This window comes from Trachemys scripta, chromosome 1, assembly GCF_013100865.1.
Source record: "Trachemys scripta elegans isolate TJP31775 chromosome 1, CAS_Tse_1.0, whole genome shotgun sequence".
Taxonomy (NCBI): Eukaryota; Metazoa; Chordata; order Testudines; family Emydidae; genus Trachemys; species Trachemys scripta.
Genome location: NC_048298.1, coordinates 94690177 through 94716625, shown reverse-complemented (window position 1 = coordinate 94716625; position 26449 = coordinate 94690177). Strand labels below are relative to the sequence as shown.

At 46.3% G+C, this 26449-nt stretch overlaps 1 protein-coding gene across 1 annotated transcript in view; it reads right to left on the bottom strand.

Annotated features, from left to right (window-relative positions):
- Positions 1–623: 623 nt before the first annotated feature.
- The window catches only part of LARGE1 (LARGE xylosyl- and glucuronyltransferase 1), a gene marked incomplete in the record, with an annotated part of 377692 nt that continues 351866 nt past the window's right edge, over positions 624–26449 (bottom strand). Inside the window, 3 exon segments of the mRNA XM_034777934.1 lie at positions 624–1691; positions 7618–7813; positions 19882–20028. Coding sequence (XP_034633825.1) covers positions 1494–1691; positions 7618–7813; positions 19882–20028 — 541 coding nt within the window.

Sequence of the window (26449 nt, the reverse complement as noted above, 5' to 3'; positions counted from 1 at the left end):
AGGCAGCGGTGTCTGTAAGTACTGTTCTACATGGTCTGGAATAGGAAGAGGAACACACTTCTCACTTTAGTCGATTCTGCTTTCTCTAGTAACATTGCAAGCGAATACAAATAGCCCAGCTAAGGGCAGTGCATTAAACCTCATCTCCTCATCCCATGTAAACACAACATTAATACTGAAGAATAAAGGAAATGGTAAAAAGTCCAGTGTCTTGGTTGTTGTATGTGTTTTGCTTGTTAGGTTTCTTGTCCACCCTTCAAAATATCGCTACGCATACTGAGGTTGTGAACTGGACCACCCCACATTCAAGCAAACACTCACACTCAGATTCCCAACACATTCTCTTCTCCCCCTCAAATGGGGAGTTTATGCCTCAGAGTTTTGCTCCTTTTATTATAAACTCCTTTAACGAAGTCGTTCTGAGAGCTTGTAGCAGGCAGCTTGATAGCACTGAGGCTCCTGGGCTCTAGTTGCCATGCTTATATTTCCCTGTTCAGCGATGAAGTCCACTTAAAGCCCAAGGCCCAATGCCTTCACAAGTGGGCGTGCACTGAAAGAGCCTACGGGTCAATATCCCCCAGCAGAAAATACATCCCAGGGAAAAATCCAATGCTTGCCTTTAAAATGGTAACCAAGCTACAACATGGCCATTTATTTCACTAGATACATGTGAATGAATTGCTCAGGTGAAAACAGGCCTTACACTGACAGGTTCCTTCACATTCTGGTAGAGGCACCAATCTTTTTTATTGGACTGCTAGAACTGGGGATTGACAAGCAGAATGAAGGACAAAATTTCCTTTTAAAAGGGAAGGAATGGATTGTATGGCAGGGGCAGGGGAGGTTTCTAGATCAAACAGAATTAACTTGAGAATCAATGACCAATTGATCCCATGGATATGCCTCGGCCTTTAGCACACCTTCTCTATAGTGGGATATGGTATATGCTTCCCCTTCATTTTCAAGGCTATTTCAAATCTTTGCCTTGCCCTTCATTAGAATAGCCATCCCTATCAAGAGGGGCAATGTGAAAGTTCACAGGTGAAAGTTCCCCTTTTAGAGCAGTGTGGGTTTAAAATTCACAGGACAGTGACCCGAAGATCTTCCTTTACAGATAAAAAGCATGTGGAATTATTAAATAGCAACATTAAATCCTATTTTCTGGAGATCTGTCTTTGCTCAACTGTTTTGAGAACAGAAAACATATTCCCGTCCCACCCCCGCTCCACACCGTTTGTGATATGATGGGCGCATGGCTGGACCCTCTTATTCACACCTTGCGAATGCTAAAGCTGAAAGCCTGGCAGGCGGGGGTGGAAGGGAAGTGGCTGAGCACAGTCTGAAGTCATGTCGCTTCAAATCTCTACTGTTAGAACTGTTGGGTATGATATAAAAACAAAAAAGTGTCTCAGTTCCAAGTTAAAAGACTGGGCCCCAAACATTAAGTGGCTCCTCCCTTGAGTGTCTGTTTCCCGTAAACAGGCTCCGTAGTGCTAGCTGTTGTTCTCTGCCGTGAGATATTTGAGGGCTGCAAAGCCATAGCTGCGTGACATATCCTGCTGGAACTCCTCCTTCAGGGTCTTCAGACAGATGCGGTATTGCTTGTTGGAGCGGAACTTGGTGATGTCGAAGCTGGGAGCATGCGGCATATGGATCATATAGGCATTGGGCAGCACTATGAATTCATACTCCTGGAAAAGGAAGACACCAGCAGTGAGAAGCAGTTCCAAGATCTCTCTCTCTCTCTCTCTCTCGTCTTTGCTAAGGCAAAGAAGATGGTGCAGTGTAAATCTCAGGGGGAAGAGCAAATCTATAAAGATTTGCTTAACCAACCTCCTCTTTCTTTAAAATGTTTTATTATGCACATGAAAGACATGAGACCTACCTTCCATTTCAAAATATGTTTACACCCAGGTAAACCAAAATATTAGGGGAACAGTGCTAGAGTGATATCTGACACCAGGTCTACCTCACAAACTTTTGCCAGCATAGGTATGTTGGTCAGAGGTCTGCAGAGGTGTGATTTGTGACCGACAGAGCTGTGCTGGCAAAAGCCCATGGCATAGATGCAGTTGTACTGGCAAGACTTCTCTTTTGCCAGTCTAGCTTCTTTGGGGTGGGGTGGGGTGGGGGGCAGCACTGGAATAAGCTAGACCAGCAAAAGTGCAGTTTTGCTGATATAAGCTACGTCCACGCTAACAGCACTTTACTGATATAGTATATTGGTATAGTTATACCAGCAATGCCTTCCATGTGTACCCCTGGCTTGAAAAATCTGCCTTGATGGGAGAATCTGACATGTCATAGGTCAAATGCAAAACAGGGTTTATTAATCCATATGCTTAAGAGGGTTTTATTAAATGTTTTCAGACCTTATGAAGATTAACTTTGCGCTCAAAGAACTTCCTTTGCATGCTAAGTGTGAACTTTAACTACCACCTATCCCCTCCTCTGCAGGTCTTTCAACCATTTCTGTGGTTGTTATGCTTCATTAACAGAACCTCTCCAGGAGTGGGTTCTATTCTCTGCATAAACAATACATCTTGGGAGAAAGACACGGCCAGTGGAACTTCCCCAAGTACTTTTACACTTGAGCTGGGAGGTGTGATTCCCAGCTCCTGTAGATGTACCTGCACTAGCTTGCTAAAATTAGAACTGTAGCTGGGGTAGTGGCTCAGGCTGGCCACCGGAGTATGTTCTCAGGGAGTCCAGGTGGGTACATACACAGGTGGCTAGCCCGAGTTACTGCCTGTATTACACTGGCTACGCTGCTATTTTTAGCATGCTAGCTCAAGAGGCACTAGTGTGGGTACATCTACGCCCAAATGTAGCACAAATGTAGATGTACTCTTGGTGCGCCTGTACTCTGCTTTCTCTGAGAAGTCATTTCTGGGAGGCTTCCACAGCTTCCCATGTGGTGAGATGAAAACTCCAAGTCACTTGCAAATCTAGGAGCCTATGAAGAGGCAATGAATGTTCCTAGTAGGTTTACGAGGACAAATGTATTCTCCCTGTAAATATATCTTATAACAAAAGCCCGTAAGTTGGAGGAGACTTGAAACTCCTGGGTTATACCTCTTCACTACAGTCCCCAAATTTCATCACAAGAAGCTCTGAGCAGCATTTTTAAGAAGTGCCTAAGTATTTTAGGAGAATAAGTCTTGGCTTGTATTTTGTAACCAGCCCCCTATCACTTCACAGATTATGAGGTTAGAAGGAATTAATTCAGAGAAGTTCTGTGGTCTGTGTTATACAGGAGGTCAGACTTGATGATCACATTGGCTGATCATCAAGTGTGATCTCCTGTATAACACAGACCACAGAACTTCTCTGAATTAATTCCTGTTTAAACTAGAGCATATCTTTCTGGAAAAAAAATCAATCTTGATTTAAAAGTTTCCAGTGATGGAGATTTCATCACAACCTTCAACTTCTAGCTACTGGATCTTGTTATACCTTTGTGTGCTAGATTATCAAGAGTTCATTATTAAAGTTTTGTTGCCCAAGCAGGTGCTTATAAACTGTGATCAAGTCACCCCTTAACCCTCTCTTTAATAAGCAAATTGGGTAGAGCTCCTTGAGTCTAACACTATAAGGCAGGTTTTTCCAATCCTTTAGTTGTTCTCATGACTCTTCTCTGAACCCTCTCCAATCCAGCAACATCTTTCTTGAATTGTGGACACCAGAACTGGACACAGTATTCCAGTTACAGTCACATCAGTGCCAAATACAGAAGTAGCAGAACCTCCTTACTCCTACTTGAGATTCCCCTATTTATAAATCTGAGGATCACATTAGCCCTTTTGGCCAGTCACACTGGGAGCTCATGTTCAGCTGATTATCTACCCCCATGCCACCAAGTTCTTTTCAGAGTGACTGTTTTTCAGGACAGAGTCTCGCACCCTGTGAAAAGTGCGTAATTCTTTGTTCCTACATGTATAACTTTACATTTAGCCATATTAAAATGCATATAGTTTGTTTGAGCCCAGTTTACCAAGTGATCCGGATCTCTCTCTATCAGCAACCTGTTCTGTTCATTATTTACCACTCCGCCATTCTTTGTGTCAGCTGCAAACTTTATCATTAATTATTTTATGTTTTCTTTCATGTCACTGATAGAACTGTTAAACTGTTAGCGTAGGACCAAGAACTTATCCCTGCGACCCCTCTAGAAATTCCCAGTTGATGACGATTCTCCGATTACAGTTACATTCAGTCACTTTTCAATCCATTTAATGTGTGCCATGTTAATTTTGTATCAATATAGGTTCTTAATCAAAATGTCAAGTGGTACCAAGTCAAATAATTTACATAACTCTAAGTATATTACATCAGCACTATTACCATTAGCACATCACTTATAATATCATCAAAAAAGAAATCTAGTTAGACAGAATCTATTTTCCATAAAACCATGTAGATTGGCATTAATTACATTACTCTCCTTTAATTCTTTATTAATCAAGTCCAGTTTCAGCCATTCGATCATTTTGCCGGGGGCAGATGTCAAGCTGACAGGCCTATAATTACCTGGGTTGTCCCATTTACCTATTTATAATATTGGCACAAGATTAGCTTTCTTCCAGTTGTCTGCTTGTATCTTTACAAGGGCAGGAACTGTCCCTCTTCTAAAAAAGCAACAGAGGGTCCTGTGGCACCTTTAAGACTAACAGAAGTATTGGGAGCGTAAGCTTTCGTGGGTAAGAACCTCACTTCTTCAGATGCAAGAAGTGAGGTTCTTACCCACGAAAGCTTATGCTCCCAATACTTCTGTTAGTCTTAAAGGTGCATAGGACCCTCTGTTGCTTTTTACAGATTCAGACTAACACGGCTACCCCTCTGATACTTGTCTCTCTTCTGTGTTTGTAGAGACCAGCACAATGGAGTGGCCATCCCCTTCCCAATTGGGGCCTTTGAGGGCTATCAATAATACCTTTAAGACCTTTTGAAAGCAGCTGGGAGAGGGGCTGCTAACTGGCTAGATCCAGGAGTCATTGGAAGGCTGGGGAAAGTATCTTAGAGCTTGTTCCTAGAGAAGTGGTTCCCAAAGTTTAACAACCTGTGAACCCTTTTCACTAAAATGACAAGTCTCGCGAACCCCCTCCTAAAAATGAATATTTCCAGGGATTTTCTCCTTTACCTGTGTATAAATTATAAAAAGCAGTGATCTTGGAAGTATAAAATTTGTTTTTTATGACATGCTTATTGCACACTATTTATTAATAATTATTATTTATCATTACATTATTTTTATTACATTATTACACTATGAAAACAGCAACACTCTTCCAAGATCTCAGTTTCGTAGCTTGTATCACTTTGAATAAGCCTATTATAAGACAAGGCTCCTATATTTCATCAAGGAGTATCAGATGTGAAACAGCATAAAGGTATTTAAGAAGCCAACTCAAACAGTTCCTTCTACACAAGCATTCAGGTCTTGCGCAGTCCAGGCAAACAACGCACGTTACAACAAAGCTTAAACTTGTTCATAATAATAATTTTAAAAACAACACTAGCTGCCTATTTAATTTTAAAAACAGCAAAAAATATCCACTTCCCTTTTCATTTCTTGTAAGGAATCTTGAAGTTTAAATCTCCTCAGTTTGATAGCAATGTTTGCTTTGATCTGCTTAGCTCTTGGAAGTCTAGGGGCTCCAGGCTGCTGGCCCCATGCTGCCCGGGGTCCCTAGGGACAGCTCTGTCCTCCATTAGGGAATTTTTTCCCAAGAACCCCCTGTAACATTTCATGAACCCCCAGGGGTTCACGAACCCCAGTTTGGGAACTACTGTCCTAGAGCAAGGAGAATCCCCTTCAGAAAAAATTCCCACCTGCAGGAACCTCATGCTCTAACTACAAGTTTGTAAGCCCTTAGGAGCATAGTCTGTCACTAGCTATATATTTGTACAGACCCCAGTAGCATGAGCATGTGGTGCTTCTAGAGTAATTATAATTAATTCCATCCTGTCTGCCATTTTGATGGGCTATAGCAGCCTCTGTGACGGAGTCTCACATGCAGGCCTCCTGACACGTGCTGGATTTGCTAAAAAGCACTGACATTTTTCCCTGATCTGGGAGGTGACTCTGCTAGCTGAGGCCAGAATACTGAAGCAGCTGCTTAGGCAAAGACCTGATGAGTGGGAGTGGCACCTGAAATGCAGTGGAAAGCTTATTGGGTGTCCAGCACTATTTCCCCCCCATTTGGGGAGAGGATATTGCCAGAGAGGCCTGGTCAGTCTTATCGCACTCCCTAAATCCCCTGCTGATGAGCTGAGGCTGATAAGCAGTCAGCAATGGTAGGTGGGGGTGGGAAGAAGGATCAAAGTACAAAAAAAGAGGGGGTAGGGATCCCCTTGCTGAGACCTAGCCAAGAGAGCAAAGCTCTTTGAGGAAAACCCTCTATAGGCTCTCTTTAAAAGGGAGTGTGTCAAGAAGCTGTCTCCATTGCAAGGAAGACAGAATAATGGGAAGTATTGTAGTCTCAGCCCGGATATAGGGAAAGCCCCAGTTCCAGAAGTTCCACGCAGAGCTGCCGTAGGGATGGGTAGACCAGTAATTCCAAGTTTCCTCCAGGATGACAGATTCTCGATAAGAGAATAGCCCAGTCTCTCAGCCATTATAAACAAAACATCTTTTAAATATGAGTGTGTTTGGAGGCTGGAGGAGCAAGGAAACACATCCCCGGAGACAGTTCCATCTCAATAACCATTTAAAAGAACTATGCTACCATCTCCCGTGAAAGAGCTTCCACTTTCCTTTGTGTGACGCTGTATGTTGGCTGAATGCCACGGCACAAATAAGCGTTATGCTGTGAGTGCTGTATGAGAGCTACAACTGGAACTGTAATCCCGGGGACACGGATGAGCAGATAATAAATCATTTCAGTGATATTATCCACATCTGAAGTTTCATTGATCAGTGATTGAAAAGTGCATTGTACAATTAAAGTGTTATGCACGTGCTAAGTATTATTATTAGGATAATATAGTAGACACTATTTTTATTTGATTAATAAACATATTTTCCCCTCTATAGCTGAGAATACCCCCATTGGGTATATCCTTATGGAACATAAAGGGACTGATAGCAGCCCAGCCCAATGTGACTGTGCAGAAGAGTAAGCAGGGGTATCAACGTCCCCCTCAATGCACACACAGAGACATGCACACACGGACACACCCATCACTGCACAGTCTACCTGCCTCTCAGCTGCAGGCAGGTTGGGGAAAGCAGGGGTTGCATGCCTTGTACTTTACCGCTCATAGAGTGGCCAACACAAATGAGCCAGTGTATGTTAGTAAGTACCTGCTAATGATCAGGGTCAGTAGCCAATTAATAACCCCTGGAAGGAAGTGGGGAACAGGGAAGGAAATGTGCCTCTCTGAGATAACTCCTCATAGATTTGATAAATCAATTAAATGGGGCACAACTTTTAATGCTCAGCCAATACTAAACAAGGGTTTTCTCTCTTAGATGAAAGTAACCAGTTACAGAATCCAATATGGCTGGCTGAATAATTTGGTGACATGGAATCTGAATCCACTTCCATAGTATAAGGGTTTCCTATAAAAAACATGCAACTCACTAAGAATCTCATTAAGAAGATGTCTCCTTACCTGTGCATCCAGTTCCATTATGTGAGCTACTTTGTTCCAGCCGAATCCTACAAACCTTCTGTCATACTCTGGGCAGTCCCGTCTCACAACAACATATGGCTCAAAGTCTGCTTCCCACTCAACTTGATAAGGTGTGGTAGCAGTCCGCCACTTGGCAAAGTTCGTTGGTGCATGCCCTTTCGTCCAGACGTGATACCTTGAATATACATAACTTGCATGGGCGTGGGGGAACAGTGAAATAAGACGCATCTTGGCAAAACTGCATAACATTACCTTTTAGATGGAACCCTTGAAAATGAAGACATTAGCTGTACAGTCCACTATTATTTTTAGGACATATTATAGGCAACTCAATATACTATGACCATTTCTGAGGCATTTTCCAATACTTCCATGTGCTTGATTCTTATACATACTAGGCTGATGAAGTTAACTGACAAAAAGACAATTATCAAAAGGGCTATCCATGACTGATACTGGGAAACAATAATTATGGAAAACACAAAGGGTGCATCTACACTACAAAATTTCACACCCATTTCCCAGCAATGGTGTAGCTCATTTAAAGCTTTTAGAAGTTAACTATTACAGTTCCACAGTGATGAGAGCTATATATTTTATATTTACATTTTTAAGTTGTGTAAGAGACACCTGGAGCTCTGGACAAGTGCCTCTTTTTATTATTATTACTGTAAAAACCCAAATAAATAATTAAATTAATATGTAAAAGCCTAGATAAATGCTCTCCATGATACTACAGATATAATTTTATCCAACATGATTCTATGTAAGACCATCAATTCAATTTATAAGAAATAATCCTTTAATATTTTGTTAATCTTATTTATGTCACAGCAGGTCTCTTCCAAGCACAGCTTGAATCCACCCCACTAACACAAGGATCAGTGATTCTCTTGCCCTTTTACTCTTCTTACATCTTTCCAGAAATCACTGAGACAGACTCTTGCTGCAGAATCATGGATTAAATCAAGAAAAAAAAATAAGGCAGGTGATCTGTATTGTAGTATTTTGAGATTTATAACAGAAGGAGCAAAACAAACATGCAGTTGTGCAATATAATATAATATATGATTTCAAGGGGACAGACAACTTGTGCATAAAGTGAGGCATGTGCATAACTATTTGCAGGTTTAGGGCCTAGATCCTAATATTTTGATCTCAGAAGTTTGGATAACATTACAAACCATGAAGAACCAGGAACACAGAGGTAAAAATTACAGCCTGAGCGTTTACATTTTGGGTGTATCTTATTGTTTATAATACCTGGAGAAACCGAAAGAAGCTAAGGTTCACTTTCTCTCTTCATCCTGGAATAGATCAGTGCAGGAGGGACATGGCTACCAGAAAATTATTTTACTATACAGTAAAAGACGGTTACTCACCGTTGTAACTGTTGTTCTTCGAGATGTGTTGCTCATATCCATTCCATTAGGTGTGTGCGCGCCGCGTGCACGATCGTCGGAAGATTTTCTACCCTAGCAACACCGGCGGGTCGGCTGTGGAGCCCCCTAGAGTGGCGCCTTCATGGCGCTGAATATATACCCCAGCCGACCCGGCGCCCCCTCAGTTCCTTCTTGCCGGCTACTCCGACAGTGGGGACGGGGGGCGGGTTTGGAATGGATATGAGCAACACATCTCGAAGAACAACAGTTACAACGGTGAGTAACCGTCTTTTCTTCTTCGAGTGCTTGCTCATATCCATTCCATTAGGTGACTCCCAAGCCCAACTTAGGTGGTGGGGTCGGAGTGAGACATTGCTGTGTGCAAAACCGCTGACCCGAATGCAGCATCGTCCCTGGACTGCTGCACTAGTGCATAGTGAGCTGTAAACGTGTGGACTGATGACCAAACCGCCGCTCTACAAATGTCCTGTATCGGAACATGTGCCAGGAAAGCAGTCGAGGAGGCTTGGGCCCTCGTGGAGTGAGCGGTGAGGTGCGGTGCTGAGACACCTGCCAGGTCATAGCAAGTCCGGATGCAAGACGTAATCCAGGAGGATAGGCGCTGTGAGGAGACCGGTGAGCCTTTCATTCGGTCGGCCACTGCAACGAAGAGTTGCGTCGTCTTTCTAAAGTGCTTTGTGCGGTCAATATAGAAGGCCAGGGCCCTTCGTACGTCCAGGGAATGCAAACGTTGATCCTGGCGAGTGGCATGTGGTTTGGGATAAAAGACCGGGAGAAATATGTCCTGGTTGATATGAAATGGAGAAACCACCTTAGGGAGAAAGGCAGGATGTGGACGAAGCTGCACTTTATCCTTATGGAAAACTGTATAAGGGGGCTCGGATGTAAGCGCCCTGAGTTCAGAAACGCGCCTTGCTGAGGTGATGGCTACGAGGAAGGCTGTCTTCCAGGATAGGTACAAAAGTGAACAGGTGGCTAGTGGTTCGAATGGAGGACCTGTGAGTTTGGAGAGAACCAGATTAAGGTCCCACGTCGGGACGGGCTGACGCTGTTGTGGGTACGTCCGGTCTAAGCCCTTGAGGAATCTAACGACCATCGGGTTAGAGAATACCGAGGACGCGAGTTCCCCCGGGTGAAAGGCTGATATAGCGGCCAGGTGAACTCTGATTGAAGATATCGCCAACCCTTGCTGTTTTAGGGAGAGGAGATATTCCAATATGAGAGGAATAGGTGCCTGTAACGGGGGCGTGGCTCGTTGTTCGCACCAACAGGAGAACCGTTTCCACTTGGCCAGGTCCGTGGTCCGTGTTGAGGGTTTCCTACTGCTCAGCAGAATCTGTTGGACAGAGTGCGAGCATTGCCGCTCTGCCTGAGTGAACCATGGAGCAGCCACGCTGTGAGGTGGAGTGATTGCAGGTCGGGGTGACGCAGCCGACCGTGGTCCTGAGAGATGAGATCCGGACATAATGGGAGCGGGATCGGTGTCTGAACCGAGAGTTCCAACAGTGTGGTGTACCAATGTTGTCTCGGCCACGCTGGAGCGACCAGAATTACCTGTGCCTGGTCTCTGCGCAATTTGAGCAGTACCTTGTGGACCAGAGGAAACGGAGGGAAGGCATAAAACAGATGGCCTTTCCAGGGGAGGAGAAACGCATCCGAGAGGGAGCCCGGAGCTCGACCTTGTAGGGAGCAGAACACGTGGCACTTCCTGTTGTCTCGAGAAGCAAACAGGTCTATCTGGGGAAACCCCCACCTCTGGAAGATGGAATGTATGATGTCCGGACGGATAGACCACTCGTGCGTCTGGAAGGACCTGCTGAGTCGGTCCGCTAGAGTGTTCTGGACTCCAGGGAGGAACGATGCCGTGAGATGGATTGAGTGGGCGATGCAGAAGTCCCACAGGCGAATGGCCTCTTGGCATAGAATTGACGAACGTGCTCCTCCTTGCTTGTTGATGTAAAACATGGCCGTGGTGTTGTCGATGAGCACTAACACACAACGGCCACGTAGGAGATTGAGAAATGCCTGGCATGCCAGGCGCACCGCCATCAGTTCCCGAACATTGATGTGCAGGGCTAACTGGGGTGCAGTCCACAGTCCCTGGGTATGGTGTTCGTTGAGATGGGCGCCCCAACCCAGAGATGACGCGTCTGTGACCAGGTGCAGAGAGGGTTGTGGGGTGTGAAAAGGCATCCCCTCGCAGACCACATTGTGATCTAGCCACCAGGTGAGGGAGGTCAGGACCGAGTTCGGGACCGTGACCACCATGTTCAGGCTGTCCCGATGTGGACGGTATATTGATGACACCCAGGTTTGAAGTGGGCGAAGCCGAAGTCTGGCATGCCTGGTTACGTACGTGCAGGAAGCCATGTGACCCAGCAGGGTGAGGCACGACCTCACCGTGGTAGTTGGGAAGGCCTTGAGCCCTTGAATGAGGTGCGTGATGGTGCCAAAGCGATTGTCTGGCAGGATGGCTTGTGCACGTCTGGAGTCTAGAACTGCGCCGATGAAGTCTATTCTCTGGGTAGGTTCTAGAGTGGATTTGTCCTTGTTGAGTAGGATGCCCAACTCGTTGAATGTGTGCACTATTCTGTGGACGTGAGCTTGAACCTGCTCTTTGGTGCGACCGCGTACCAGCCAGTCGTCTAGGTACGGGAACACCTGTATCCCTTGCCGACGAAGGTACGCTGCCACGACAGCCATACATTTCGTGAACACTCTTGGGGCCGAGGATAGACCGAAGGGAAGGACTGCAAATTGGTAGTGCACCATGTTTACCACGAATCGCAGGAAGCGTCTGTGAGGTGGGTAAATTGAGATGTGAAAGTATGTGTCTTTCATGTCGAGGGCGGCGAACCAGTCTCCAGGATCGAGGGAAGGGATAATGGCCCCCAAAGAGACCATGCGGAACTTCAACTTTACTACGAATTTGTTGAGTCCGCGCAAGTCCAAGATGGGCCGCAGACCTCCTTTGGACTTGGGGATCAGGAAGTAACGGGAATAAAATCCCCTGCCCCTTAACTCTATCGGAACCTCCTCTATGGCCCCCATGGCCAGGAGCGTAGAAACCTCCTGTATAAGAAGTTGCTCGTGAGAAGGGTCCCTGAAGAGGGACGGGGAAGGGGGGTGGGAGGGGGGGATAGAAGAAAACTGGATAGCGTATCCCCTTTCCACCGTGTGGAGGACCCAACGGTCCGAAGTTATAAGGGACCACGCATGGTGGAAGTGGGAGAGACGATCCCGAAAGGAGGGGGCTGGATCCTGGGGGATGACTGGTGCGCCGTCCTCGACCGCACCTTCAAAAGTTTTGCCTGGGGCCTGAAGGTGGTCTAGGTGGCCCCTGGTTCTGGCCGGGTTGAGGGCCGGTCCACCTTCTCCTACCACCTCGCCCTCGCCTCCGGGCCGAGTCTTGCCTCTGACGAGGCGGGGGGGGTAGAAGCGCTGAGGCTGCGGCCTAAATGGTCTGCGCTGAGGGCCCACAACATGCATCCCCAGGGAGCGCATGATTGTTCTCGAGTCCTTGAGGCTCTGCAGGCGAGAGTCCGTCTTGTCCGAGAACAATCCATGTCCCTCAAAGGGCAGATCTTGTAGGGTTTGCTGCAGCTCCGGAGGCAAACCCGAAACTTGAAGCCAGGAGATCCTCCGCATAGCGATACCCGAAGCCAGGGTCCTCACAGCCGAGTCTGCTATGTCCAAGGAGGCCTGCAAGGAGGTCCGAGCCACCTTCTTACCCTCCTCTACCATGGCTCCAAACTCTTCCCTGGACTCTTGGGGAATCAACTCCTTAAACTTCCCCATGGAGTTCCAGGAGTTAAAATTGTAGCGGCTCAGTAGTGCCTGTTGGTTCGCCGCTCTAAGTTGCAGCCCTCCGGCTGAGTAAACCTTACGGCCAAACAAATCGAGCCGTTTAGCCTCTTTTGATTTAGGCGCTGCAGCCTGCTGGCCGTGGCGCTCTCGTGCGTTCACTGATGCCACCACCAGTGAACACGGTTGGGGGTGGGTATACAAGTACCCATAGTCCTTAGACGGGACAAAGTATTTCCTTTCCACCCCTCTGGCTGTGGGTGGGATAGAGGCAGGAGTTTGCCATATCGTATCCGCATTCGTTTGAATCGTGCGGATCAGGGGTAACGCCACCCTCGATGGGGCATCCGCTCCGAGGATGTTCACGATAGGGTCCTGCACTTCCACTATCTCCTCCGCCTGCAGGTCCATATTACGGGCCATCCTACGCAGGAGATCCTGGTGAGCCCGAAGATCTATCGGAGGGGGACCTGTACATGAGGTGCCCGCCACTGCCTCATCCGGAGAGGAGGAGGAGGATGCCTCCGGTGGTACTGGATCCAAGGGGGGGTCCTGATCCCCCTGCTCTTGGGCCGGAGCATCACCTGTACCTGGGTCTATGGTGTCAGGTGGCGTGGACACGGAAGCCTCCATGCCCCCTGGCGGAGGCCGAGAGATGGTGGATTCTGGGGCCCTTCTAACCGAGTGACCCGAGCGAGAGGTCGATGGTAATGGAGCCCCTTGCTCCTGGTGGTACGCTCACGGGGTCCAAAACGACCAGTGAGATGGTCCATGAGAATGGTCCTCTGCCATCTCCTGCCAATGGCCCAAGCTCCGTTCCTCAGCTTGCCCTTGAGGGGGGTATGCCGATCTCGACAGGTCCTCCGAGGAGCGAGACACCAATCTTGACGGCCATGGCGGTGCCGAGAGAGATGACACGATCCCCGTGGGCTGCGGTGCCGTACGGTACCGGTCCGGAGATGATCTATCTCTGCGCGGTGCCGGCGAACGGTGCCGGGACCGCGATCGGTGCCGATGACCTCGTCGGTGCCGGGAGCCGGATCTGGACCTCGACGAGGACCTGGAGTATGCCCGGTGCCGGGAGCGGCCTCTCGACGTCGAACGTCGACCGTAGCGGTGCCGAGAACTACGTCTCGACGTTGACCGGTGCCGATGATCATAGCGGTGCCGAGATGTAGAACGGTGCCGCGACGAAGATCTTGGCCGCGAGTACGACCGGTGCCGAGGTGATATTCGGTGCCGGGACTGCGAGCGGCAGGGGGACCTGCTTCGGGACCTGGATCGGTGCCGAGGTTCCAGCCCTTGCGATGGAGGGCGCATCAGGGCAGGTTTCCCCCTTGACTGGACCGGGCGAGTCAACGGTGCCGTCGGTGCCAGTGGTTGAGGCGGTGCCGGCTCTGTGAGAGCTATCAAGTCTCTCGCCGCCACGAAGGTCTCCGGAGTCGACGGGAGTTGTATTACCGCCGGTCTCGGTGGAGACACTATCTGCACCGGACTCAACGGCCTCGGTGCCGGAGTCGACAGTGCTGGAGGCACCTGTTTCCGGTGCTCCGCCGGCGCACTCGGCTCTACCCCCGGCACTGGGGGAGCCGGCGTCTTCGGCACAGAGGTCCCCGTCTTGTGGGCTTTTTTATGCCCCGGGGATAATGACCGGCGCCGAGGTATCTGCTGCGGTGCCGACGAGGTTCGGTGCCGGGGAGGTTTGTCCGACACCACCCGCGCTGTCGGCATTGCCGGTGCTGCTGGGGCACTGCGCACCGAGGCGCTAGGCGCCGGAGCCTGGCTCGTAGAGGGAGTGTCCGGGGTAAGTGCCGCCTCCATCAGGAGTTGCCGGAGCCGAAAGTCCCGCTCTTTCTTGGTCCTTGGTCTGAAGGCCTTACAGATTTTGCACTTATCTGTTTGGTGTGACTCTCCCAGGCACTTCAGACAGGAGTCGTGCGGGTCGCTCGTGGGCATAGGTTTAGCGCAGGAGGCGCACTGCTTGAAGCCGGGAGCTTTGGGCATGAGCCCGGGCCCGCGGCCGGGGGAGAAAGGGGGAGACGACCCCCTTAGTCCCCTGGACTATTATAACAACTAAAACAACTTTGGAACTACTAACTATTTAACTATAAACGCTAGAACTATAACTATAACTATAACTACAACTATGAACAACAAACAAAGCTAGGGAGAGTGGAGGACAGCTATGCCGCGCTCCACAGTTCCAACGACCGTCAGGGGCGGTAAGAAGGAACTGAGGGGGCGCCGGGTCGGCTGGGGTATATATTCAGCGCCATGAAGGTGCCACTCTAGGGGGCTCCACAGCCGACCCGCCGGTGTTGCTAGGGTAGAAAATCTTCCGACGATCGTGCACGCGGCGCGCACACACCTAATGGAATGGATATGAGCAAGCACTCGAAGAAGAACTGATGTTCTTTTAAGCTGTGACGGTTTCACTTTTATATGTTGTTATTATTATTATCATAATAGTTAATCAGGTTGCATCACTTCAATGAGACTGGCTAACGAGTAGCACAGAGCCATTCAATTCTAAATCACTGGTTTGACTTTCCAGGCTGCCAGAGATCAAAGCCTTTACCATCTATTGAGAGAGACAAGGTAAGTAAGATATCTTCTTTTGGACCAATTTCTGTTGATGGAAGGTACAAGATTTCAAGCTTCACAGAGTTCTTCTTCAGGTCTGGGCAAAAACTTGCACATTCCACCAACAGAAGTTGGTCCAATACAAGATATTTCCTCACTTACCTTCTCTGGCTAATATCCTGGGACCAACACAATTTTACCATCTATTGGCCATTTGATGTCTTTAGGAAAAGTGTAGGCACTCTCAATCCAAGCCCTAGTGAAATAAACCACAATCACAACAGGGGTTTTAAATCTGATGTAGGATTGTGGGGAATGTGGCATTTTCCCTCATCCCTCCTCTAGCATTTTGAAAGTAATAAATAAAATAAAATAATAATAATAATACCCACTATTTAACACGTATAGTGATCTGTATTTTCGTAGTACCCTACAAATGATAGCTAATTAATTAATTCCTGCAGAGAATTGGGCTAGCGCTGCAGCTCCTGCCCATAATGCTTCCCCAGTGACAACAGCAAGAGCGGAACATGAAACTGACCAGAGTTGTATCACTTTCCCTCTACAGCTATTGCTGGCCCCACTGACATAGTACTATAGGCAGGAGCAGCAGCACAGGTATCCCCTGGGAGGGAAACAGAGAAGAGAAAACCAAAAGGGACGAGCAAAACAGGATAAAGAAGAGCACTAGAGAAAAAGATCAGGAAGGGAGCGGGGGAGACAAAAGCAAAATAGAAGGGAAGATAGTGGGGGAAAAGGAGGGGAGAAGGTGAGTGAAAGAAAAGTGGAGACCCTGATTAAAGGAGGGAGGCACTACATGCTCCCTGTCCAATCAATGTATTTCCTTTGGGAGGGTCCAAACCTATGGATGAGAGGGTAGTTTATTCTCTAAGTCTATTCAGTTCTTGGCATCTCTGCCTCAATGGCTGACTATAAGATGCCAATCAATGCAGCAGTGATGGTGGTTCTGTGATGTGGTCACCTGTGCACAAGAAAATAAACTGAGACCAACAAATCATTTTGCACAGAACATTCAGCTTCTTTAAAAGCACCTGAAATTCCCACTGTTAAGGGGAATTTTCCTCAATGTAACAGGTTCTCTAAATAGATCAAGGATTTTGCGTTTGCTTCTTCAGAGTGACATAGTTCTATATGATGGGATCACATGGAGAAACAACACACATTGGCAGCTAAGAGTTTATAACTAGATAATAATCATATTATTGTGCTTTCTGAATGAGGGGGAAAATCTAGTTATTAAATGGATGAACTCTGAGATCAGATACCATATTTGCTGGAAACGCAATGCATTAACTGTGCAGTTGCTATATCAAGTGGATATTGTATCTTGTAGCAGATATGTCTGGTAAGGGAACAGAAAGAGGGAGGTGGATGTGGGATGCTGAAATAAGGTCACTAAAGACTGGTTATGAAAGTTTGTAGTCATCTTTCTGATAGTTCAGGAATATATAATTGCCAGAACTGGGTCTTGGCTACAGGCTGACTATCTTGTGAAATTTTAGCTCTGCTGAAGTTATTTAGATACTGTTAAAAAGATCTCCACCCAAAAGAAGCTACTGTAAAATGGTAATTTTCACCAGACATTAGTCACAGAGACATAGTAGGGAGGTTCATCAGTCTTACTGTCTCGTGTATCAGTATTATCGTCTCTTTGGCATGCCAACCAACATCCCCAGTTTTCTCATTATCCTCCAAAGTACGTCAACATGTGCTTAACTTTAAGCTCATGAGCAATCCCATTGACTTCAATGGGAATACTGATGTGGTTATGGGCTGGGGCCTCAATCAGTTTATCAGTCATTGCTGGTTACACTGTCTCAGTATGGTGCTTTCTTTTACCTTCTGTACCTCCATTATCCTTGTAAGATTCCACCAGAAGCACACTTCCTCGTCCTTGGGACATTACCCAGTACTAAGTGGATATACATCTTGCCAAGGCACAATAAAAACTAATACCATGAAACAAAGCCAGAATGATTTCACCAGATATCCCCCTGGTGCAAAGGTTTTTCCACACAGCACCTCTTGGCAACCGTGAAAGCTTAAATGACTGTGTGTGTGTATGTGTGTGTGTGTTGGGGGGCGAGGGGGGGAGTTGTGCGAAGGATGTAATTGAGAGCCGTTTTGTATTTTTCAGCAGCCCAGAGGCAGAAAAGGTCACCATTTGGAAAAGAGGTGACAAAAGCAATTTCACTGAGGAAAAGATTGTAATCTAGCATGTGGTGTGAGGATCTGGGATGCTGCAGGCATGATCAGCAATCACTGTCACAGCAGTCCTCCTCCCAGCTCACTCCCGCCAGCTTGGCCTCAACTTGCAGCATTATTAAAAACACCTTGAAAATGTAGGTGGAAATGCTCAGCCCCGATCCCAGCTGTTGTGTGTGCCTGCTGATAGATTTGACCAATATGATGAGACAGAAATGATTAGGAGAGTGTTTATAAAATATGTCCTACATAAGTACATAAATCTACTACAGGCCTGACATCTTCCCTCTGTTCTTATTCTGTCCTTACTCAGGTCAAATCCCCAATGAAGTTACAGGGTGCAGGCTGAAAATGTGATTGTCAATGGAATATAAGATGTGAAGTAAAATCTTGAGGGTATTATTTCCTACAAGAGGTTATTTTTTCACCTAAGAGGGAAAGTTATTTTCTATAAACAAACCTCAAGTTAATCTATAAATTGCTGCACAGTTAAGGAGCAATGGAAGGAGAGAGGAGAGCAAACTTTCCCCACACCCTTGAGGTTTTTTTTCCAGGGGCTGAGATAACACCTCTATTCTTTCTCCTACCTTTCAGTTGCCTTGGGTTACCTGTTTCCAAGTGAATCACAGACCATGGTGCCATCAAAACAAGGTTCTTCAGGATCATATGAACCACCTGCTGTGATGTCTGTAGAAAGCAGCTGGCAAAAAAGTTGCTAGTGCACCTCAGAAGATGCTGCAGCTTAGCAACATTAAAGAAACCCGCTGCAAGTGGAGAGGTATGAAATACAGGTAATGGGGGAAGAGCGGCATCTGCCACAAAAACAATTTGTGAGAAGAGGAAAGAAAAGGAAGTTTTCCACTGAATAATAATACCATCTAGCTCTTATATAATGGTTTTCATCTATAGCTCTCGTAGCGTGTTAACGCAGGAGAGGTAAGCATTATTATCCCCATTTTATAGATGTGAAACTGAGGCACAGGGAGGTGAAGTGGTTTGCCAAAGGTCATCCAGCAGGTCCGAACTGGGAATAGAACCAAGATCTCCCGAATCAAGAAGCCCTGTCTGGTGCTGCATGCAGTAGGTCACATTGCACACTTTCGAGGTTTGTGGCACTTTCAGAATATCCACTCATCAATCCTAGTTAAGTATTATTATTCTCAATTTACAAATGAGGGGACTGAAGTAGAGAACGGAAGTGACAAGTCCAAGGCAGGGGTGAAAGTAACACAGAAGACTTACTGGTAAGGGGGCCCAGCTCTGGGGCCCCAGAAGGGGCGGGGCCTTGAGCAGAAGGGGTAGGGCCTCAAGTGGAAGGGGCGAGGCGTCAGCCTCCCCCAGCCAGCCCATCTGTGCTGCCTGGCCTGCGCCGCTCGGGGCTCTGGTGGCGATCTAAAAGGGCCCGGGGCTCCGGCCACTGCCGTAGTAGTGGCAGCCAAAAGCCCCAGGCCCTTTTAAATCGCCGGGCCCTGGTGCCACCAATGGGAGTGGGGGCAAAAGGGGCAGCGATGTTAAAGTGCTGCCGCGGCAGCGCTTTAATGTCAGCTGCTTACGGGCTGGTACCGGCGGTCACTTTTACCAGTACACCGTACTGGCCTACTTTCACCCCTGGTCCAAGGCCACCGAAGGAGTCTGTTTCACAGATGAATTTAAACCTCAGGTGTTCCTGTCTCCCAGTCTTGTATTCAGACCAACCAAACCACAATGTTTTTCCTTTCTATTGAGAAACATCATTCACTTGTCTAGCTGCTCAGTAGCTTATAAAAGCTTTTAAAAATTGATTAATCAGTCAATATTGGGGCCAGCTGGTGAACAGGAGAAAACTATTTTTTGGTCACATGAATGGTAGTTACCTGGACTGTGCTTAGCCAACAAAGGGTATATTACACACTTGCTGGTTTAATGCTCTTGCGTGATTTTGTAATGCAATAAAAATGTCAAAAATAAAATGAGGCCAATTGAACAATAGGAGGTTAGACTAGAGGGAAGGGCAAGACCCCCATAGAAATATTAGTAGACAGCATGCAGGGTTTAAAGATTAAATACATGCACCAATCAAGCTGTTGGGCACTTGATCACTGCCTTTTAATAAAGTGGGGGAAAACCTCAATACATTTCTTAATTGAATTACTGACTGGCCAGGGGAGAGGCGAGCCACGCGTCCACAGATGAGCAAGAAGCCAAGGTTGATCACTGCCGGAGGTTCAGTGAAAGCTCCTTCTGTTACCTGAATGTGAAGAGGGTTCCCATGTCCAACATAGATAACAGCTCTGCTTTTGACTTGGGGAAGGAGAGGCGGTACCGAAGGGTCTCAAAAGCAGGTACGATCAGAGCTTTCTTGGTATTGGCCAAGTCTAGCTGGATGACAGACTTCCTGGCAGAGAAGAGCATGAATACAAAGGGGAGAATTTTAACCTGGACAAATCACAGGGCTTTTCATAGTAAAGAACAAAGAGATGGCAGTTCAAGTGGTGCATTTTTTTTGGTGCGGAGTAGTTTTCCTCATCTCATTTAACCTGTTAATCTAGGAAAAAGTTAAGCAATACATTGCTATGAAAGTTTGTAAACCCAAGGTGCATTTGGCTGACTGCCCAATGATATAGGTTTAGCTGAATAATAAATTTGAGTAGATCCAATTGCTTGTCCCTATAAGAGACACTCAGCTGAGTAAAGGCCAAATTCCTTGAAAGGTCCTGTTTGTTATTACAGATTATGGAAATAACCACCCAAGGAATGGCAGTTCTAAGCTGACACGATTTGGCCAGGACAGTTTGGGACTCTGTATGAGGAGACTGGTTACACTTCAACATAATTAGTCTCTATGTTCCAAACTCTCTCTCACATTTACACTGGTAAAACCCAGGAATTTAGAAGTGGCAATTAATTCAGCCAGCATTTGGATCTTCTGACAATGAAAGCTAGGGAGAGCCCATCAGTAAAAGATGTCCATTTCTTTAAGGCAGGAGGGTTCTCAACCTTTTTCTTTCTAAGCCCCCTTCTCAACTCCCCCTCCCCCCCGCCAGTGGTATAAAAACTCCATGGTCAACTTGTGCCACAACAACTGTTTTTTTCTACATATAAAAGCCAGGGCCTGCAAGCAGGGCAATTGCCTGAGGTCCCATGCCACAGGGGGCCCTGTGAAGTTAAATTGCTCAGGCTTCAACTTCAGCACCTGGTGGCAGGGCTTAGGGCCTCAGGCTTCAGTGGTGGGGCTTTGGCTTTCTGCTCTGGGCCCCAGCAAGTCTAATGCCAGCCCTGCTTGGTGGACCCCCTGAAACCTGCTCACGGCTCCCGAAGGAGCCCTGGACTCCTGGTTGAGAACCACTGCTGTAAGGCAATCTGTATACTGTTTACATGAAAGATCAACTGTTCCATTCAGACAAGGTCTATACCTTAGAGAAACACACTGTAGTAGAGTCTCGATGGGAGTTTAGCTTCTGGTTTTAAAAAATTTAATTTTGGAAAGTGCTTTGTTATGGTAATTTTCCTGTCTCCTGGTCTAAATTTTGTCCCCATCTTTAAAGGGACAGAGTCACTGCTCAAACCCAACTGTGTACTTTTGTACTATTGCCCTCTACTGGCCCACTGAGCTGTTACTTTGTCCTTGTTTTTGACACTTGTTTAGAGCTCGCACACCACGCAGACGGGGAGCTGGTGCCAATCTAAACGTATTTCACAACACACACGCGTCCTCAAAAATACCATGTGGCACAACGGTTAGTCTCTGCTCAAGGGGAGGCCCAAGTTTGGAGTAACAAGCTCAGAACTGAGGTGTGCTCTCAGAGGCTGCAAGTTAAGACTGAGGTCAATTAGCAGAACTGTGTGTATTATGATGATTATTTGTACTGTGGTAGTATTTAGTTCCCCAGCCCCATTGTGCTAGGTATAAGTGTAGTAGAAAGAGGCAATCCCTGCACAGAAAAGCTGTGTGTACGTTGCATCCCTTTATCCCACCCTTCGTCTGTTTGCCTATTTTGACTGGGAGCTATTCAGGGAAGAACTGTACAGCACTTAGCACAATGAGGCCTTCAGATACTGCTGATATACAAATAATTTTCACTACACTATTAATAACAACAACAACAACAGAGCAATCTGGCATAACACCTGCCTGCACTGCATGCAGCTCTAGCCAGAGCTATTGGGCCTTCACTTTCCTAACTACAAAAACAACAACAACAACAACAAAAAACAAGTCATTGCCACCCCAAACTGAATCTTACTGTACTTGTCAGTAGAAATAACTCTGCCTCAATTTCCCTTTCATTATCTTTGCATTTCATATGAAACATCTGCCTCTCTCCCCATGTCAAACTCAGTTCCCCTTAATAGTATTTATTGTACTAACTTTTATGGTACTGCAATGAGCAACCAAGGACAATGTTGACAAACGACAAACTATCAGCAGCCTTACAAGATGAAGGATTTGGGAACGCTGTCATAGCATCAAAAGGGGAACAACAAGCCACTTTTTAAGGTCCAGAATAGCAAGAATTCATTCCCAGTGCATCAAAGGAGGAGGAAGGGGTTGCTTAATAAAATTTGAATTTTAGGGAATTCATATTAGCGTTGCATTCTAGGATTCCCTGTAGGTCTGTTCTATAAAATGAGCCTGTTCTCAGTCTGTAAGTTTGAATTGTTTAAAGAGCCACTGCCACATTCCAACAAACTTTACACAACTGAAAGATTTTATCTGCCTCCCATTAAAACTTTCCTGTACTTTTTCCTCTGTTTCCTTCCCCATCACTGATAATGATCTGCATGTAGATGACTTCTTTAAAGAGAGCTTCCTCAGCCTGTCAGAATCACTGAGTGATGCCAAAATCCAGGGTTTATGACACTCCTAATGATTCTTCCCCCAGTTTCTTCTAGCCCCTCTCAGTACGGAAATCATACTAATTTAATCTCACTGACACCATTTTAGGACTCCCTGGGTTTGGTTCATCTCCTTGGTTCGGAGATGTGCAACCTGAGCCAGCAGCCCATGCTGCTACATCTCAGAGGGTTTCATCTCTGGGGAAGGGCAGGCGGTGTTTGCACTGATGTCCTTCCGTAGGTGTTTTTACCAGGAAATGGCAGCTTTAAATTGTGGTTGTTGATATTATTTTTTATTTGTAGGGTGGTAGCACCCAGAAGCCCCAGTCAGGGATTGAGGCCTCATTGTGCCAAGCACTGTGCAAACACAAAGTGCAAGACAATCCTTGCCCCAAAGAGCGTATGATCCAATTTCAGATACAATAAGTGGGTGTGACAAACAAAGAAGTAAGAGGGAAAGAAGAGGGAGGACAAGGGTGACAGCGGTAGCACCATGTGGTTATGTAGAGGAGGTTGTCTGCACAACTAGATAGTTGCAGTGCACTCAGCTCTTAAGTTATTAGATAGAAACAAAATAATATTTATATTGGTAATCCTTACAGCCATTGGCAGTGGGCCATTAACTGTAGGTATCGTGGCAGAGGAGGGACTTGAGGATGGGCTGGAAGGAGGCGAGGACACTAGTTTTATGGACTAGTAGGGGAAAACATTCCATGCATAGGGGTGGCATGGAGGAAAGCAAAAAGGAATACACAAATGGGTGAAGGAGGCTGGAATCATTGACATGATGGACAGGGTGGGGTCAACACAAAAAGATGGAAGAGTGGTTAAGTACAGAGAGGAAGAGTTCTGAAGGGTCGTAAAGATAAGGATAAGAAACTTTAATTGGATGAAGCAGCAGAAGGAGAACCAGTGGAGATGCTCCAAGAGGGAGGCGACATGGTCAGGATGATCCTAGCAGCAGAGCAGTGGTATCGTGGAATGAATGTAAGGGGGGCCGAGGTGGGAATTAGGAAACACAGACAGGATGGGGCTGCATTAGTCAAGACAGGAGTTGATGCTGGCCCGGGCAAGAGTTTTAGCATTGTTGATCTTAGAAATGTCCTGGTGGAAGAAATGCCATGCTCTGGATATGGCCTTGATTTGTGGAGCTTGAGAGAGGGGGAGTAAGAGTCATAGATGACATCCAGGTTATAGGCCTGAGTAATGGGGAGGATGATGGCACTGTTGGCTGTGACAAGAAGAAGGGGAAAAGGGGAGGGATGACATTGAGTTCCATTTTGGACATGTTGAGTATAAGTGGGTAGTAACACAGCCACAAGCAAAAGCCAGGGTGACAGGCCAAGGTGTGGGACTGGACAGAGGGAGACAGGTCAAGAGTAGAGAAGTAAATTTGTGAGTCATCTGTGTAAAATGGGAATTGAAGCCATGTGAGTGGACGAGGTCCCTGGAGAGAGTTGGGCAGATGTTCCATCCAAGGATGCAGAAGGGGCACTACAGAGGGCTACTTGTTGTGCCCTAATCCTGAGCTGCCTGGCCCCATTGCACATTAGAGCTGTAGGGGAGGAGCTCTAATGTGCATAAAGTCAATAGAGGGCTTTATGCCATGGAGGATCAGGGGGAACAGACGTCCACTCTACCCTGCCTTCTCCCCAACTCACCAGAATGCCCCTTCCCCATACGAGGGGTCGGAGAGGACTGCTGGTGCAGAAAGCTGTCAAGCAGCCTCTGCTGTCTAACTTTGGCAGCCTTAAGTCCAATGAGAACTGGAGACCCCTAGCCTGGCACATAGCAGGAAAAGACAAGGGAACCAAGGATGGAGCCCTCTGGAACCTCTACCAGAAGTGGGAGAGGAGAGGAAGAGGGCCCACAGATTGAAACAATGAAGGAACAACCAAAGAGGATGGAGGGAAATCAGGAGTGACATTAGGGAGGATGTCATTTCAAGGAGGAAGGTGTGGTCAACTGTGCCAAAAGCACTCAAGAAGTCAAGGAAGATGAGGATGGAGTAGAAGCCCTGTGATTTATTCATGAAGAAATTCTTACTAACTTTGGTGACAGCAGTTTCAGTGGAGTGGAGGATGGAAGCCAGACTGAAGGGATCTAGGATGGAGGTGGAGGACAGGAAATGGAGACTGTGGTTCTGGAAGCATTTTCAATGATTTCAGCAGTGACGAGGTGGTATTTAAAATAGCAGGGGGCATCAAGGCTGGGTAGGGGCCATAGCATGTTTGTATTATGAGCTGGAGGTTCCTGAGGAAAGGGAGCTGCTGACCAAAAATCTGAGGGAGAGTGGGGGCTAGGAAAATAAGGAGGTGGGAAAGGATGTAGTTGCTGGGGACACAGAGGATTTGGGATGTGTGCAGAGCTCACAAAGTGCTTCTGCTCATCTCAAACCAACCGGACCGCGACAGCTGGTGCAGCACCAGAATTCTTCCCTGGATATCATAACCATTCCCTCTTTCATTTCCTCAGCCTTGCTGGTTTGTGAGCAAAGGACCTATCTTACGTTCCAAACACGGACAATATATCCCAACTCAGGGCAGCATGCTGAGCTACCACTAGCTCTTTAGCTGGCTTTTCCTTGCACTTGATATGCTCAGTTTTACTGATCAAAATATTTTTTTCAGTGCTCATTTTTCTAGCGGCACCATTCCATTACAATCAACTCATTTCATAATTTGAAGTATATTTGATTTTCTTCCACCTTTTTGCTGGGCATTGTGGTGTTTGAATTAGAAAGATTTCAACCATAATTGTCACTGGATGTGTGTAATGGAATGCCAATAATAAATCTGGATATTTTGCAGCTAATACTGGGGAAACTAATTTGTGTACAGTTCTTGAGAAGGTATTTTCAGTTTTAATACCTCAGCATCTATTTTCTAATACCTACCATTTCCCCAAACACCTAAAACAAGGATATGTGAATTTGTGAAGACTTTCTCTTTGTTAGTATTGTCCAGGAAATCATTTCCCAGGCATCCTTGTGTGCAGCTCCGATGTAGGATATGTCATTTTGACATAATGAAGGTTGGGTTAAATTTCTACTCTAGCAATAAGCCATAGGAAAGAATATAGAGGTAAATTTCTCATTCCCAGTTTTTTTGTGTAGTGTGGAATAAAGTGATCTTAAATCCCAAGAATCCTCTCAGAGGTCAAACTAACTCCAAAATACAGCCACAGAATGTTTCTTCTTCAAAATGGTTACAAGTATTTACTAATTCTCACAACAACCCTTGTTTGGTAGGTCAATATTATCACCTGTATTTTCATATGGAGAAACTGAGATTTAGGGTACTTACAGAGGTGTGATTGTAGCTTGTGTGAGCATATGCACACTAGCTTTAATCTACTTAGTATGGCTAAAAATAGAAGTGAAGTTGTGGCAGCACAGGCTTCATGGGCAAAAGTGATCATGAAATGACAGATTTCACGATTTTAAGGAAAGGAAGGCATGAGAGCAGCAGAACAAGGCCAATGGACTTCAAAAAAAGCAGACTTCAACATTCTCAGAGAACTGCTAGGTAAGGTACCATGGGAAGAAAATCTAAGGGAAAACGGAGTTCAGGAGAGCTGATAGTCTCTCAAGGAGACAGCATTAAAGGCACAACAGCAAGCTATCCTAATTCAAAGGAAAGACAGAAAGAATAGTAAGAGGCCAATATGGCTCAATTAGGAGCTCTTGAATTACCTGAAAATCAAAAAGGAACTAACAAAAAATGGAAACATGGACAAATTGCTAAGGAGGAGTACAAAAGAACAGCACAAGCATGTAGGAACAAAATCAAAAAGGCTAAGGCACAAAATGAGTTACACCTAGCAAAGAACATAAAAGGCAAGAAGAAGAGGTTCTATAAATACACTAGGAGCAAGGGAAAGATGAAGGAAAGTGTAGGTCCACTATTTAGTGGGAAAGGTAAGCTAATAAGGGATGTCATCAGGAAGGCTGAGGGCCTATTTTGCTTCAGTCTTCACTA